Consider the following 12107-nt stretch of genomic DNA (forward strand, 5'->3'; position numbering starts at 1 on the left):
AAATGTGAAAGGCGACTTTTTAAAGCTCTCTTTGATGAAAGTCAAGGGTTATTTCAGCTTGGAATTGCGTCGTCAATGAGAACCCTTTTGATTGCTCTAGACTAAAGTGATTTATTGCTCGCTTTATAAGGAATTTTTCTTCAGTGCTTATTCGTAAGGGATGGCATTTCATTACTGGCTACCAAGCCAGTGCACAAGCACTTACACCGAATCACTAATGGGAGATTAGTTCAACAAGCGCCAATTAAGGTGGTGAAGGCCGTTGAAAATCTTGACTATTTTCAGTAACATCAGCTATCGGTAACGGAGAGTGCCTTGAACGATGTACTGTATGCACAACAAATATGTTGAAAAGTCCTGCCTAATACGAGAAAAAAATTTTCGTTATTGTAAACATGCGGAACACAAACCAAAAAGGCCGACTACATACTTAAATCAAACACAAACAACGCACATCCGTTCAAAACGTTCTCTATTTTTAAAAGAGAATAATCAGCTAAAAATGTTTTGTTAAAAGAATTTTTGTTTTTTTCTAGATTTTGAATACAGTAAGTTTTTTTTTTTTTAAATCTTGGGATTCCCAAGGAACGAAGGAAAGGAAATACTGGAGAAGAGGAGGCTCCTCATAAGGCCCTCCTGGTGAATTCGACACACCCAGTACAGTTCATGTTTCTTGTGATTTAAAAAAAAAAACTAAGTTATTCTGTTTGTCACTAGAGGACACTTAAGATTAAAAACTCTGCGGTCAGATGGCGATATCATCATCGTGTTTGACATTTTCTGTTTTTAAAAATTTCCAAATCGAAAAGTGCAAATTGCTCACTAGCTCATGATTTATCATTATATTCACTGAAATACTGCAATGGACGTAGGTGAACTCTTATCTTTCAAGGTAGGTAAATTTGGCTGACACTTTTGTGTTCTACCTTCAGCTACAAATGGCTGTATAAGTCGACGAGTACCAACTTGCAAGAAAACGATGTTTTAACACGTATACTTCCACTACCATTCTAATTTTCATTTTTTTCATGCAGCCTAAGCAAAATCCTAAAAGGGACATTGCAGATGAAGAAGGGGAATCTGAAGTGGAACGGCCAGGAAAGAAACAAAAACAATTTCTAACCAGCAATGTAAAGCCCAGTCAAAGATCATCAGCCACATATGTTGCCCCTCCAGTTGTTGAAGCACCAGCAAAAGAGGAGTTGCTCAAATTGTTGGAACAAGATGAAAATAATGAAGGCCTTGATGAAACCTCTCTTAAGCGAATGATTCTAAATTTTGATAAGCGTGTTTTGAAAAACCAGGAACTAAGAGTGAAGTTTCCAGATTCCCCAGAAAAGTATAGTTCCCTCTAAATTTTTTATACCAGTACATCTCAGCAACTCATTTGTTTTGTATTATATAGATTTATGGAGTCTGAACTGGAATTGCATGAAGCAATACAGCTCATGCATGCACTTGCAACAGTTCCTGAACTCTACACTGTAGCTGTTGAACAAAAGTTTATACCAACATTGCTGGGCCTTTTATCACATGATAATACAGACATTTCAGTTGCAGTGGTAAATCTACTGCAAGAACTGACTGACATTGATACCCTCAATGAAAGTCAAGATGAAGCTGCTGTTCTAATTGATGCCCTATTGGATCAACAAGTTTGTGCCCTTCTTGTCCATAATCTTGAACGACTGAACGAAGCCCAGTCAGAAGAAGCCGACGGAGTTCATAATTCACTAGGTACCTATGCCAATATGGATTCCCAAAATTATAATGCAACGTTTTTATTACGTGATTTTGTTTTTCTGCAGCCATAGTGGAAAACCTGACAGAAATCAGGCCAGAAGTATGTCTTCAAGCAGCCCAACAGGGGCTATTGAGCTGGATCATGAAAAGGCTAAAGGCAAAATCACCGTTCGATGCCAACAAACTATACTGCAGTGAAATCCTATCCATCTTACTGCAAGGAACCCCGGAAAACCGACAGCTTTTGGGTGAAATTGACGGCATCGATATTTTACTTCAACAACTGGCTGTAAGATTTGTTCACGCGTTCAAAAACAAACAAACAAACAAAAACGCTCATCATTCTACATTTACATCTTAGATTTTCAAGCGGCAAGATCCTAAAACAGGCGAGGAACAAGAAATGATGGAAAACCTTTTTGATTGTGTTTGTTCCAGCCTGATTCACGTTCCCAACCGCGACAGATTTCTCAAGGGAGAAGGGCTCCAACTTATGAACCTCATGTTGCGGTATTGTTGAAATTACCAAAGCTAGATTAGCAGCCATTTACATTGATCTTGAAGTATGGCCTGATTTAAAAAAAAATCCTTTTTATGTAGAGAGAAAAAAATGTCTAGAAATGGCGCACTCAAAGTTTTAAATCACGCACTTAGTGGTGAATCTGGTAGAGATAATTGCACTAAGTTTGTGGACATTCTCGGCCTAAGGACTATTTTCCCGCTTTTCATGAAGACGCCTCATAAGCTAAAGAGAAAAGGAATGTCAGCCGAGGAGTATGAAGGTACAGAAAAATAAAGACATTTTGAAAATAATCATTAGACATAAATTGGGGTGTAACGTAACATCGTAAACGGTTTTTAGAACACATCATCTCAATCATTGCAAGCATGCTAAAGTCGTGCCGAGGGTCGCAACGCTCCAGAATACTACTGAAGTTCACAGAAAACGACCACGAAAAAACTGACCGACTGATGGAGCTTCACTTCAAGTACTTTGACAAGTTACGCGTGATCGACGCTCAACTGCAGCGGAACGAAACCGACGAGGAGGACGAGGACGAAATTTACCTCAAGCGGCTGGAAGGAGGACTGTTTACGCTTCAACTCGTCGACTACATCATGATGGAAGCCTGCGCCTCGGGAGCCGCCTCCGTCAAGCAGCGCGTTTTACACACGCTCAATTTGAGAGGAGGCACGGTCAAAACGATTCGAGAAATAATGAGAGGTAATTGTTGTTTTTTTCCCAGTCGAGTGGCCTTAAACAGTTCGTGGGCCATTTAACTAATCTACTTTGTGATCTTTCTCGCAGAGTACGCAGGAAATCTTGGGGATGGCAGTGAAAGCGAAGCGAAAGAAGAAGAAAAACAACACATCCTTCAGCTCTTAGACAAGTTTTAAGATTACCCAGCAGTTCTACCTAAAATACAAAATTTTCCACTAAGAGAATTTTATCGACGAAAGTTGCCATAATCTTTTGAACCACACGCGCATGTCGCCGTAAAGGTTTCGTTTGATGTTTTATTTCACAGAAATGAACCTAGTCGTTTGCGCTCATAGATGCAGTTTTACAGATTACATCATGAGGCTGGTTTAATAGCAGAAATGATTGCGCCGTTACGTTCAGAGAGGCCGTTCCAGTTAATGTGACTTTGTGCTTCAAAAACTGCATTCGTTCGACATGGTGAAACCAGTACACTGGCATTCCTTATTTTTTAAAATGTATCTTGCGTACGTGTATTGTTTACACGGTCGAACTTTAACTTGTTAGTTCAAGTTGCAATTAATATTCATGTTTTGTTTAACGAAAAGAAGGCGCGGGTACAAGCTTTAATCAAAATTTTACCATTTACTATTACTATATTGCTTGCGTTTCGATTGAATGCATCGGCTATATTTTATTATTACTTTTGGCTTAAATTGCCCCAAAACACAAAATCACCGAGAATCTTATTATGTGAGATGAATTGCTTGCTTCGACAATAGCGAGCAATCTGGCACAACACTTAGGGCTAACCTAGTTCAGTTAAAAATTTTGGTTCAAAATTACATATCTCTCCTTGATCCGAACGATGTTTTCTAACTCAAGGTGATACGAACAAGGGACAAGAAGATCAGTGAAAGCAAGATAAACAATTCTGAACGCCCTGTTTGCCCATGCGAAGCTGCTTCTTTGTTTCCAATTTTCACGCGAAATATGAAAGGCACTATGAAAGATCACAGCAGCGATATGGAACCACACTTGTGCCATTATTAGTTTCGGCCTCTTTTCCTTTCTTTGGTACTGAATCACTATTTATTTAACATGCAAAGGTTTGAGCGTGACGATTGAAATAAAAGCTAAAGTGGAAGCAAACACTTTTTTTTCCCATTTTGAGGGGGGAAACCTGGAATAAATGGTTTAAGATTGGTCAATGCAAGGTAATCGAAATCTAAGGAAAATTGTTCAAATGGTACGGATCAAATGATTCAATATCCCGTTTCACATAGCTGGCTGCTGAAACTTTCACGTGATAGATAAATGATCTTTCTAAATGCGTGACCATTAGAGCGTTAGACAATTAGACTGATTTACCACGACGATGACATTGTACTGTACAAGACTCAAATGTGCTGATGAAATAACACGAGGTCGAGAACTCGAGATCGAGTAAACGACGACGATATTCAATAAGAAACTAATTTAATCGACAGTTGGCAACGTCCATGGGCAAAGATGGCTGCCACCACAGTCCTAGATTTCGACAAATGGCTCTCGGTCAAGTTAAAATCGTTGAATACCGACGAAAGTATCTTTGGAGACTATATCAAAGGAATTTTGGAAGGCGAAGAATCTCAAGATGAGAAAATTGAGGCGCTTGAGGGAATCCTGGTCGAAATCTCTCCGGTAACGTGGCTTTTGTCTTTCTCCACAACATCGTTCCACATCCGCTCTATTATGATTTGTATAACAAATTATCGAATGCACAATGCAGACAGACGGCACGACTCAAAACGAGATCTGTCAAGAAATTCTGAAACAATGGGAGTTGTGTCAGGCCGCTGCTGCTGAAGGCAAATCGAACGAAACGGTGAGAACAGCGGTAGATATACAGATAGCAAAAATCATGGAGCAGCAAGCCCTGTGTGTCATCCCTCAAAAGAAGGCTTCGGATGAAGAAAGGAAATTGAAACAAACCATCTTGTCCCAATACGCTGAGGTTTGTTAAAATAAAAAATCTGTGAATAGTTCATGTAATCTTCAACTCAATGTATTAAGGTGTCTGATGGCGAAGGTGGGTTAGATGATGATGATGCTGGATATGATGATGATGTGGATGATAGACTTCTGGCTCGCAACACCAATGCTGAAGATGTCATGAAGTTGGAAAAAATGAAAAAGGAGTCCTTACGCCAGGAGTCACAAAAGAAAAAAGATAAAGATAAAGAAGATCGCGAAAAGCAAAAGCAGCTGGCAATAGATCGAAAAGAGAAAGAAAAAAAGCGCACCCAGAAGGGAGAAAAGAAACGATGATATTCAACCTGCTGTCACGTACACTGGAAGTATCTGCAATCGTTAACGTTTTGTGATTTTCGATGTCTCGTTCAGTGGGGAAATAGCTGACGAAATTAAAGTATGATCCTTATAAATTAGAATTGAAACAAGTCCTGAATTATGATATTTACACTTTTTGGTGCTTTTTTCTCTTGCTTCTCAATTCAGCTTTAAAGTCTCTGTGCTGCATTGACAGAATTTTTCACTCCCCATTTATCTACCGTGATGTCGATTGTCACCTGAATATGTGTACTGACAAAAATAAACACCGTTAAAGTACCTAATCGCGCTAGGAAACACAATTTTTACATTAGCAATTACAATTTTAAACGTGGTACATCTCGCCATCCAAGTACCGACAATAAACATTCCTTTCGCTCGTTACCTTTCCCATTGAAGGCAAAGGCGGATGGGCATTCTAGTCCGGCTACTACATGGTATATTAGAATTTACAACTTGTCCCTGTTTTAAGATAGTTTCAATGAATGTTGTACGTGTGGTCAACTTCAGGGCTTCTCAATTTTCAAGTTACGGGAATGCGTTAGGGTTGTATTTTGTTTGTACATTGTGTGGCTTTATTCGCAGAGGAGGCTTCTTTCTCTGTCGAGCAAAGTATACCGGCAAGAACTGGTGGCATGCGACTGAGCTCTTCAACGGGGAAATGACGTCGAAGCACTCTTCTGTGTTTTCTACCTGTTAAAAGTAAAGGAAGTAAAGAAGGAAAGCCTATAGACATAGTACACGTGTATGATGGCAGCCGAGCAAGAGAATTTTTAATCCAATCATCGTTACACACACACTCCTCTTTTATTTTTTCCAAAGGTACGTTATGTGTGTGTGCGTAGCGCAGCAGTTGCGTACGCGATTTATGAGAGGATAGTTCTGGGCGTGGTGATCGCGACGTAATTCTACATTGTGTTCCAGTGAAAACGAGGGGAAAAGGGTTGCTCGTATATGCCGCAGCAATTTAGTGGAACGGTCAAACAATTTTTGAAAACGAGCGAGCTAAAATCGTTCATCAAGTTTAGTTTGCTAGTCCCAACGCGTCAACTCGCCGTGGTTTGCTGTTGCAACAGAGTCGAGTTTGTGGCCGCCGCAACTGGAGAGAAAACGAACGTTCATCATCATAAAACCGGACCCCATGATCATAGACGTCGACGGCGGCAACCATGTGAGTAAAATTGGCCCCCTTTTTTTAAGTATTATTATTTCTTTGCCTTATTTTCACTTTACTCGTCACGTGCATTCCACAATCCCGTTGCTTGTCAACGTTGTTGATTTCATTCCGTTTTAGTTTCATCTTCGGTTGAGCGAACGTGGTTTGGTTACAACCCGTTTACTGATAAAAATGTAGAGTAAAAAAAGGAAGAAGAGCGAGATACTTGCAGATACAACAGTTCAAACTAAATTTCATTGGTGAAAGTTGAACGACAAGCGCTTGCCCATCGTTTGTTCTATTTGATTGAAATTGAAGATAAGAAGAAAGGCTAACCAGTTCTAGGAGTGCCATCACAAAATAGAAGATGCTATAATGCGTCTAATCTAATTTCAAAGAAACAAAAATTGAACTAGATCGTTGACGACGGTTGCATTTCCCTTTTTTAGACAGCGTGAAAGTCGTGACAATTGCCAACTAGAGAATCTTGTCCACCTCAAATGCCGTTAATGTTATTCAGACATCTAGAAATGCCAAGAGTTGGTGGAATCTTTTTCGGAATACCTTTCAACAGGAGGTACACATCTTTTTGGCGATCCGGCACAGTCCGTCTACGGTGAAAGTCTGCCTCTTTTCTCTCGGAAACGTCTTTGATGTGCTCCTGTTTTCTCGAATAGCGTGACGTCGTCGCATTTTCGATCGATATGGAGCCTTTCCACGCTCTCGCCGAAATGACGTTCTTTCTTCCTGTCTAAAACAATCTGCATGTTTATTCATCACCGTTTGCTGTCCAGGTGAGCTGAATTGAGGGGTGCTGACTCAATCGCGCACGAACCAACTACACCCCTGCGCTTCCCCTATTTTCGTCTTCTCTTCCAAACGCATTAATTCAATAAAAGGCTATAACGCCCACAACGCCGTGTCCCACTGCCGTCCCTGGCTGTGTTTGTTTTTCTTCCGCAATCGATTGGGCTGTCTGTTCCACAGTCTTCCTACCATTGTGGTCTTATAAATCTGCCCACCTTTTACTGTTTCTTTTGTTTAGCTTTCCTTTTTTTTTTTCAATAGAAATAACAGAGTGGGTTTGGATTTGATCACGAGTTAAAGGGTTTCCCATCAGGATGAGGAACATTGGCCAATCTGTGTCTTATAGCAAACAGCAGACACACTTGTAACGAAATCGCGTTACACTTTGATCGCTGAGGGGTCATATCGTGAGATAGGCGTGTGCGGATGGGCGGTGCGATCATTGGGCACACTCACGCAACTTGCACGGGAATGGGCTGAATCATCATCCAGAACTCGGAGAGAAAAAGAGATGGAGACGGTAATAAAATGATGGAAATCAATGAAACCATATCCGCCCTCTTGTGTTATGTCTTTGACGTGTTTTCTCTATCTAGGTTTTTTTTCTTCTTTTCTAGACTTTTTTTTTGTTCGAAAACAGGACAAAACAGAAAAACCGAAAAACAAATCTATCGTGCTAAGTTGGTGAAAACAAAGAGAAAATAGCGAAACTATAGGGAAAGAAAAAAAGGTCACGCGAAGGGGGAAAAATATCACCGAACAAATAAGGCAACGCCCACACGACCACCACCGCTGTTGCTTACGCGTTCCCAATTTTTCTGCAACTAGTATTCCTTTACTAGTTCGTAAAAGTGTGGATTATTCTTCCCTCTTCTTTTGAAAAAAAAAATCTTTCAAAATAAATTACGAAACGCATTTTTACTTTCCTTGTTATGAAGAAGGGAATAAGAACTTTCCGCATCCGTGGCCTCTTTGACTGAAAAAAAAAAGAGAACAACTTACGTTCATACTATCGAATTGTTGATTTTTTCTTTTGCGAACTTTTGCCAACTTTTACGTATCGTTCTAGCAATGAACCGGAATCATCAAGGAGTGAAACTCCTTTCGATCGATGGTGACATGTCACGTCAGAACTTTCGAAAACTTGATGACCGCAGCCAAAAGCCTTATCACCTTTTATTTCTTTCAATTTATATTAAATTATACAATCTTGCCATTTCTAATTGCTTAACATGAATCCATTTCATGAAGAAAACAAGCAGATGCAAACATAAGGCAAATAAAATGGAAAACAACGCAATAAGCAGGAATCTTCCAATTTCCCCAAAACCGAAACCATCCATTTTCTTTTTCTAAATATTTAAATCTATTTCAAAATATTTGGCATTAACAATAAAACCGAGGCGATGAACAGGCTTTGTATCAAGATTTACCTACATCTAGCGTATCCAGTAAATATAGTACAAGTAAGAGTAGAAAAAATTCGTGTTTAATGCAACAGTGTCCGTGACTTGTCGCTCCTTTTACTTCGAAAGAGCTTCATGAAATCACACGCTTTGATTAGATCTCCGTTAGAAAGGTAACTGGTAGCAGCGCATACGTTTTATTTTTTTTTTTTCTTTCTTGTCGTAATAGACGATCAGCCCTTTTGAACCTCAATTGAATAGATCGTCGAACCGCTGTGCTGCTTTATTTTTCCCCACTGATGGCTGACTGGCCTCCTTTGATAACTCTAGCACACACTTTCCGTTTCAAGTGCTACTTTGCTAACAAGCACTGCTCCATTCGCTAACAAAATAAGCCAATCTAACCATCGGCTAATGTAAATCGCAATTTATTCAGGGGGGTTTTATTGCTTAACTCCTTCCATAAGGTTCTCGTAAAACGATTTTCAGGCCACATGTCGAAATATCCTTTGTTTTTTTTTCTTGAAGCAAATCAACCTTGAAGCGCTTTGGCTGTCCAGGTGTCAGCTCGTGTTGCATCCAGCTAGACATGTCGGCGTAAGTCAAGCGTATGGATGTTTGGAGCGAAAACCGAAACGTCGACAAACATTTGCCGTTTCCCTTGATTATTTTCGTGTTGTATTAGCATTTTGCCGGTTATTCGATCTCATTCTTTTCGGGGCGAAACAAATGAACGCGTGCCCCGAACGTGACTATCCTCAATTGCGAACGCCATGCTCGATGTAGCATGTAGAAAATGCAACTGTGTTCTTGTTAACAGTATAATCTCCCCGTCCTCCACACCTGGCCAGCCAAGGAACGTTAGATGGCAATAAACCAGAAATAACTTCCCTTTGAATTTGAAATATGACAGGAAGGGGCTGTGTTAGATGTGATCTCAGACATGAGGCGCTCCGCCGTAGAAGATGACGTCTCTGATGATGGGAAATAACAGAGCACTTTCCACGAACCACTTGAGAATATCAAAAGAGTTGGTAGAAGCCCAGTGGATTGACCAACGGCGAGCTGGGATTAGACGGTCGGCACAAAGATGTTCCCCAAGTTCCCACTCACGCACGAGCCGCACGTGGAAAAAAAAGAATGAGAGAATCGTGTAGATTCAATGGCTGTATGCAGTAGGATGTTGTATACGTCTGCCTCTCTATGGAATTATAACGCATGCGTGGAACTCGTTTAATGGTGAAGTTCCGTGTTGTATGGTATAGAGACGGTAGTTGTGCGAGCCGCTGCCTCCCTTCATCCGCGCCGGAGGATGGCCCCGCTATATACATACTAGACGCCACGAGGTAGACATCCGCAGAAAAAGTGTGAGCTCTGGTGGCTATTCGGATCCTTTTCTTTGGTCTCTTGTTACATCCGAGCGTAGCTACACTACACTACAAACAATTCGATTTGAATCAGGATCCCCCGTGCGTGCATACTCCCAAAACAAATCGATTGAATTTTTTTCTTCTCGCTGTGTTTCTTCTGTTTTTGTTTTTATTTATTGGCAAACATTTTAGCTGTAATCGTTCGGCGTAAGTCGTGAGCCCTAGTCGTAAGCCCATTGGCTTCTTTGTGTGTCTGTGTGTGTGTGTGTGTGTGTTTGGCTGGATGCGTACAACGTGTGTTGGGATCGCCTGATTTACCGAGTAGATTGCTCTTTCCGAGAAATGATGGAACAATTTCCCCAAGAAGATCGTTTCTCTTATTAGAGCGTCCTCATTTCCTAATCTGTCAATTTCAATTTCACCCTGTTGCGACACACAAACAAGAAACTAGCTAGTGGCTTTTGCTACGTGTGCGAATTGAACACAAGAAAACAAGTGGACGGTCATCCGGTTACACTGGTCGGACCTGATTAGAAACTGTGAACATCGAAGAGTGGGCCGTGCTGAAAAAAAAACAAACAGTTTAGCTTACACGGTCTTATAATAAAATACAGTTCAAAAAAGAAAAGGGAAAAAATAAAATTTAACGAAAGAAAGATGGCTATTATCGTTGTAACCGGATCGACTGGAGGAAGCCGTCGGGATCCTTCTATTTCTTCGCTGGCGGCAGGAGACGGCCCAACTTCCGGAGGAGAGGACCAGCAAGAAAAAGATTCAGGTTGCGATCCGTCTGATCTTTGGATGCTATCTCCATCAGCCGCATCCGTTTTGTGCGGTCATTTGCCCATCACCAGTGGCCACCATTCTCAACACCACCTCCAGGTTTGCTCCTAACTGCATGACGTCCGTCCTTTTACTATTTATTAGATTACTTCTCTTTCTTTTTTCTTTTATTCTTATTGCTCGAATGATTTCGCTGACCGATCGATCCCATCAGAGTTAATGAGCGACAACGACGAGCGATGATTAAAAGCGATGTTGATAAAAGCATTGGCTATAAATAAAAGCTGTTGACTCACAGGATTTTCATTGATTCCACCATCGTCTCTTCTTTTTTTTTTCTTTTAAAGCAAGAGAGAAAATAAGAAAAAAAAATCGAGCGGATAGAGATAAAGGAAACTATAAAAGATCGGATTCTTTTCTGCCGTTCCAGAAAAATCGGTGAAACCTTGTTTGGCATGTACGGTGTAGAGGGGAATAATAACGTGCGCTCGGGTGGCTTGGCCTCTTGTACTTTTGGCAGCCAAAACACCCTCCTCTCTCTCTCAAAAAAAAAGGAAAAATTTCAGCAACGAAGACATTTTGTACATGTTCAACAAAAAAAAAAAGGGAAAAGCTGGCCGCCTCCGTTGCTTCTTATTGTTATGATTTATTTTTCCGACGTGCAGATCTTTTGTTATTATGATGGACTTTTTCTTGGCGTCGTCCTGTTTTTGTTCATCCCTCGGAGACTTAGCAGCATCCACGCACCAATCGTCTTCCTTCCGTCGCCTTCTTTTTTTTTTTTTTTTTTTTTCACGTGCGATGTCAGAATGGTTTAGCCGATCGATGTGATGGCGACGAGTTCGGGCGGAGCGCTTAACACGACGGCAGACCCCCAAAAGAAAAAAGTAGTTTCTACGTCCCCACTTCTCTCACTAGAACATATTGGGTTTTCTCTGTCATCGTTCTTCGTCCTTTCTTGACGTCATCGATCCGTGTTTAGTAGCCCTAAATCTCGAATAGGCAAAGAAGTTTGTTATAAAAAAAAAAATGGTGCAATCGAGACATCGTAGATCGAATGGCGGAAATCGAAATCTGAAATGATGGGCATCCGCTTTCCATCTGCAATTGTACTGTTCTTCTTTTTGCCGTTCTTTATGAAACGTAGTGACAGCTTGTCCAGGAGACTAGCAACTTGAATGATCTCCTGGCTTTGACTCTTAATCAGAGCCTGTCTAAGCGGAGAGGAAAGAGACGCATCGTTCATCCGCAACGACGCTCTAATATCGGGCGTTCATCCAGCCATTTGATTTTAGCTGGCTAAATAAAGA

At 40.8% G+C, this 12107-nt stretch overlaps 2 protein-coding genes across 2 annotated transcripts; both read left to right on the forward strand.

The window, feature by feature from the left end:
• Positions 1 to 768: 768 nt before the first annotated feature.
• Positions 769 to 3183, forward strand: LOC130691496 (beta-catenin-like protein 1). The gene is made up of 8 exons (XM_057514454.1): positions 769 to 892; positions 1035 to 1339; positions 1406 to 1737; positions 1809 to 2032; positions 2105 to 2253; positions 2344 to 2525; positions 2606 to 2968; positions 3053 to 3183. Exons 1-8 carry the CDS (start codon positions 863 to 865, stop codon positions 3139 to 3141), a joined length of 1674 nt encoding a protein of 557 aa, XP_057370437.1. The 5' UTR covers positions 769 to 862; the 3' UTR covers positions 3142 to 3183.
• A 1237-nt stretch (positions 3184 to 4420) lies between these two features.
• On the forward strand, positions 4421 to 5561 carry LOC130691516 (coiled-coil domain-containing protein 43-like). Its single transcript, XM_057514475.2, has 3 exons — positions 4421 to 4627; positions 4716 to 4940; positions 5000 to 5561. The coding sequence occupies exons 1-3, from the start codon at positions 4457 to 4459 to the stop codon at positions 5252 to 5254; spliced, it is 651 nt and encodes a 216-aa protein (XP_057370458.1). The 5' UTR covers positions 4421 to 4456; the 3' UTR covers positions 5255 to 5561.
• The last annotated feature ends 6546 nt before the right edge of the window (positions 5562 to 12107 follow it).

This window comes from Daphnia carinata, chromosome 1 (assembly GCF_022539665.2).
Source record: "Daphnia carinata strain CSIRO-1 chromosome 1, CSIRO_AGI_Dcar_HiC_V3, whole genome shotgun sequence".
NCBI lineage: Eukaryota > Metazoa > Arthropoda > Branchiopoda > Diplostraca > Daphniidae > Daphnia > Daphnia carinata.

Coding starts and splice junctions, on each gene's coding strand:
- LOC130691516 (XM_057514475.2), top strand. CDS start 4,457: ATGGCTGCCACCACAGTCCTAGATTTCGACAAATGGCTCTCGGTCAAG. Junction 4,628..4,715: donor TCCTGGTCGAAATCTCTCCG/GTAACGTGGCTT, acceptor TGCACAATGCAG/ACAGACGGCACGACTCAAAA. Junction 4,941..4,999: donor TCTTGTCCCAATACGCTGAG/GTTTGTTAAAAT, acceptor CAATGTATTAAG/GTGTCTGATGGCGAAGGTGG.
- LOC130691496 (XM_057514454.1), top strand. CDS start 863: ATGGACGTAGGTGAACTCTTATCTTTCAAG. Junction 1,340..1,405: donor TTTCCAGATTCCCCAGAAAA/GTATAGTTCCCT, acceptor TGTATTATATAG/ATTTATGGAGTCTGAACTGG. Junction 2,033..2,104: donor TTTTACTTCAACAACTGGCT/GTAAGATTTGTT, acceptor TTTACATCTTAG/ATTTTCAAGCGGCAAGATCC.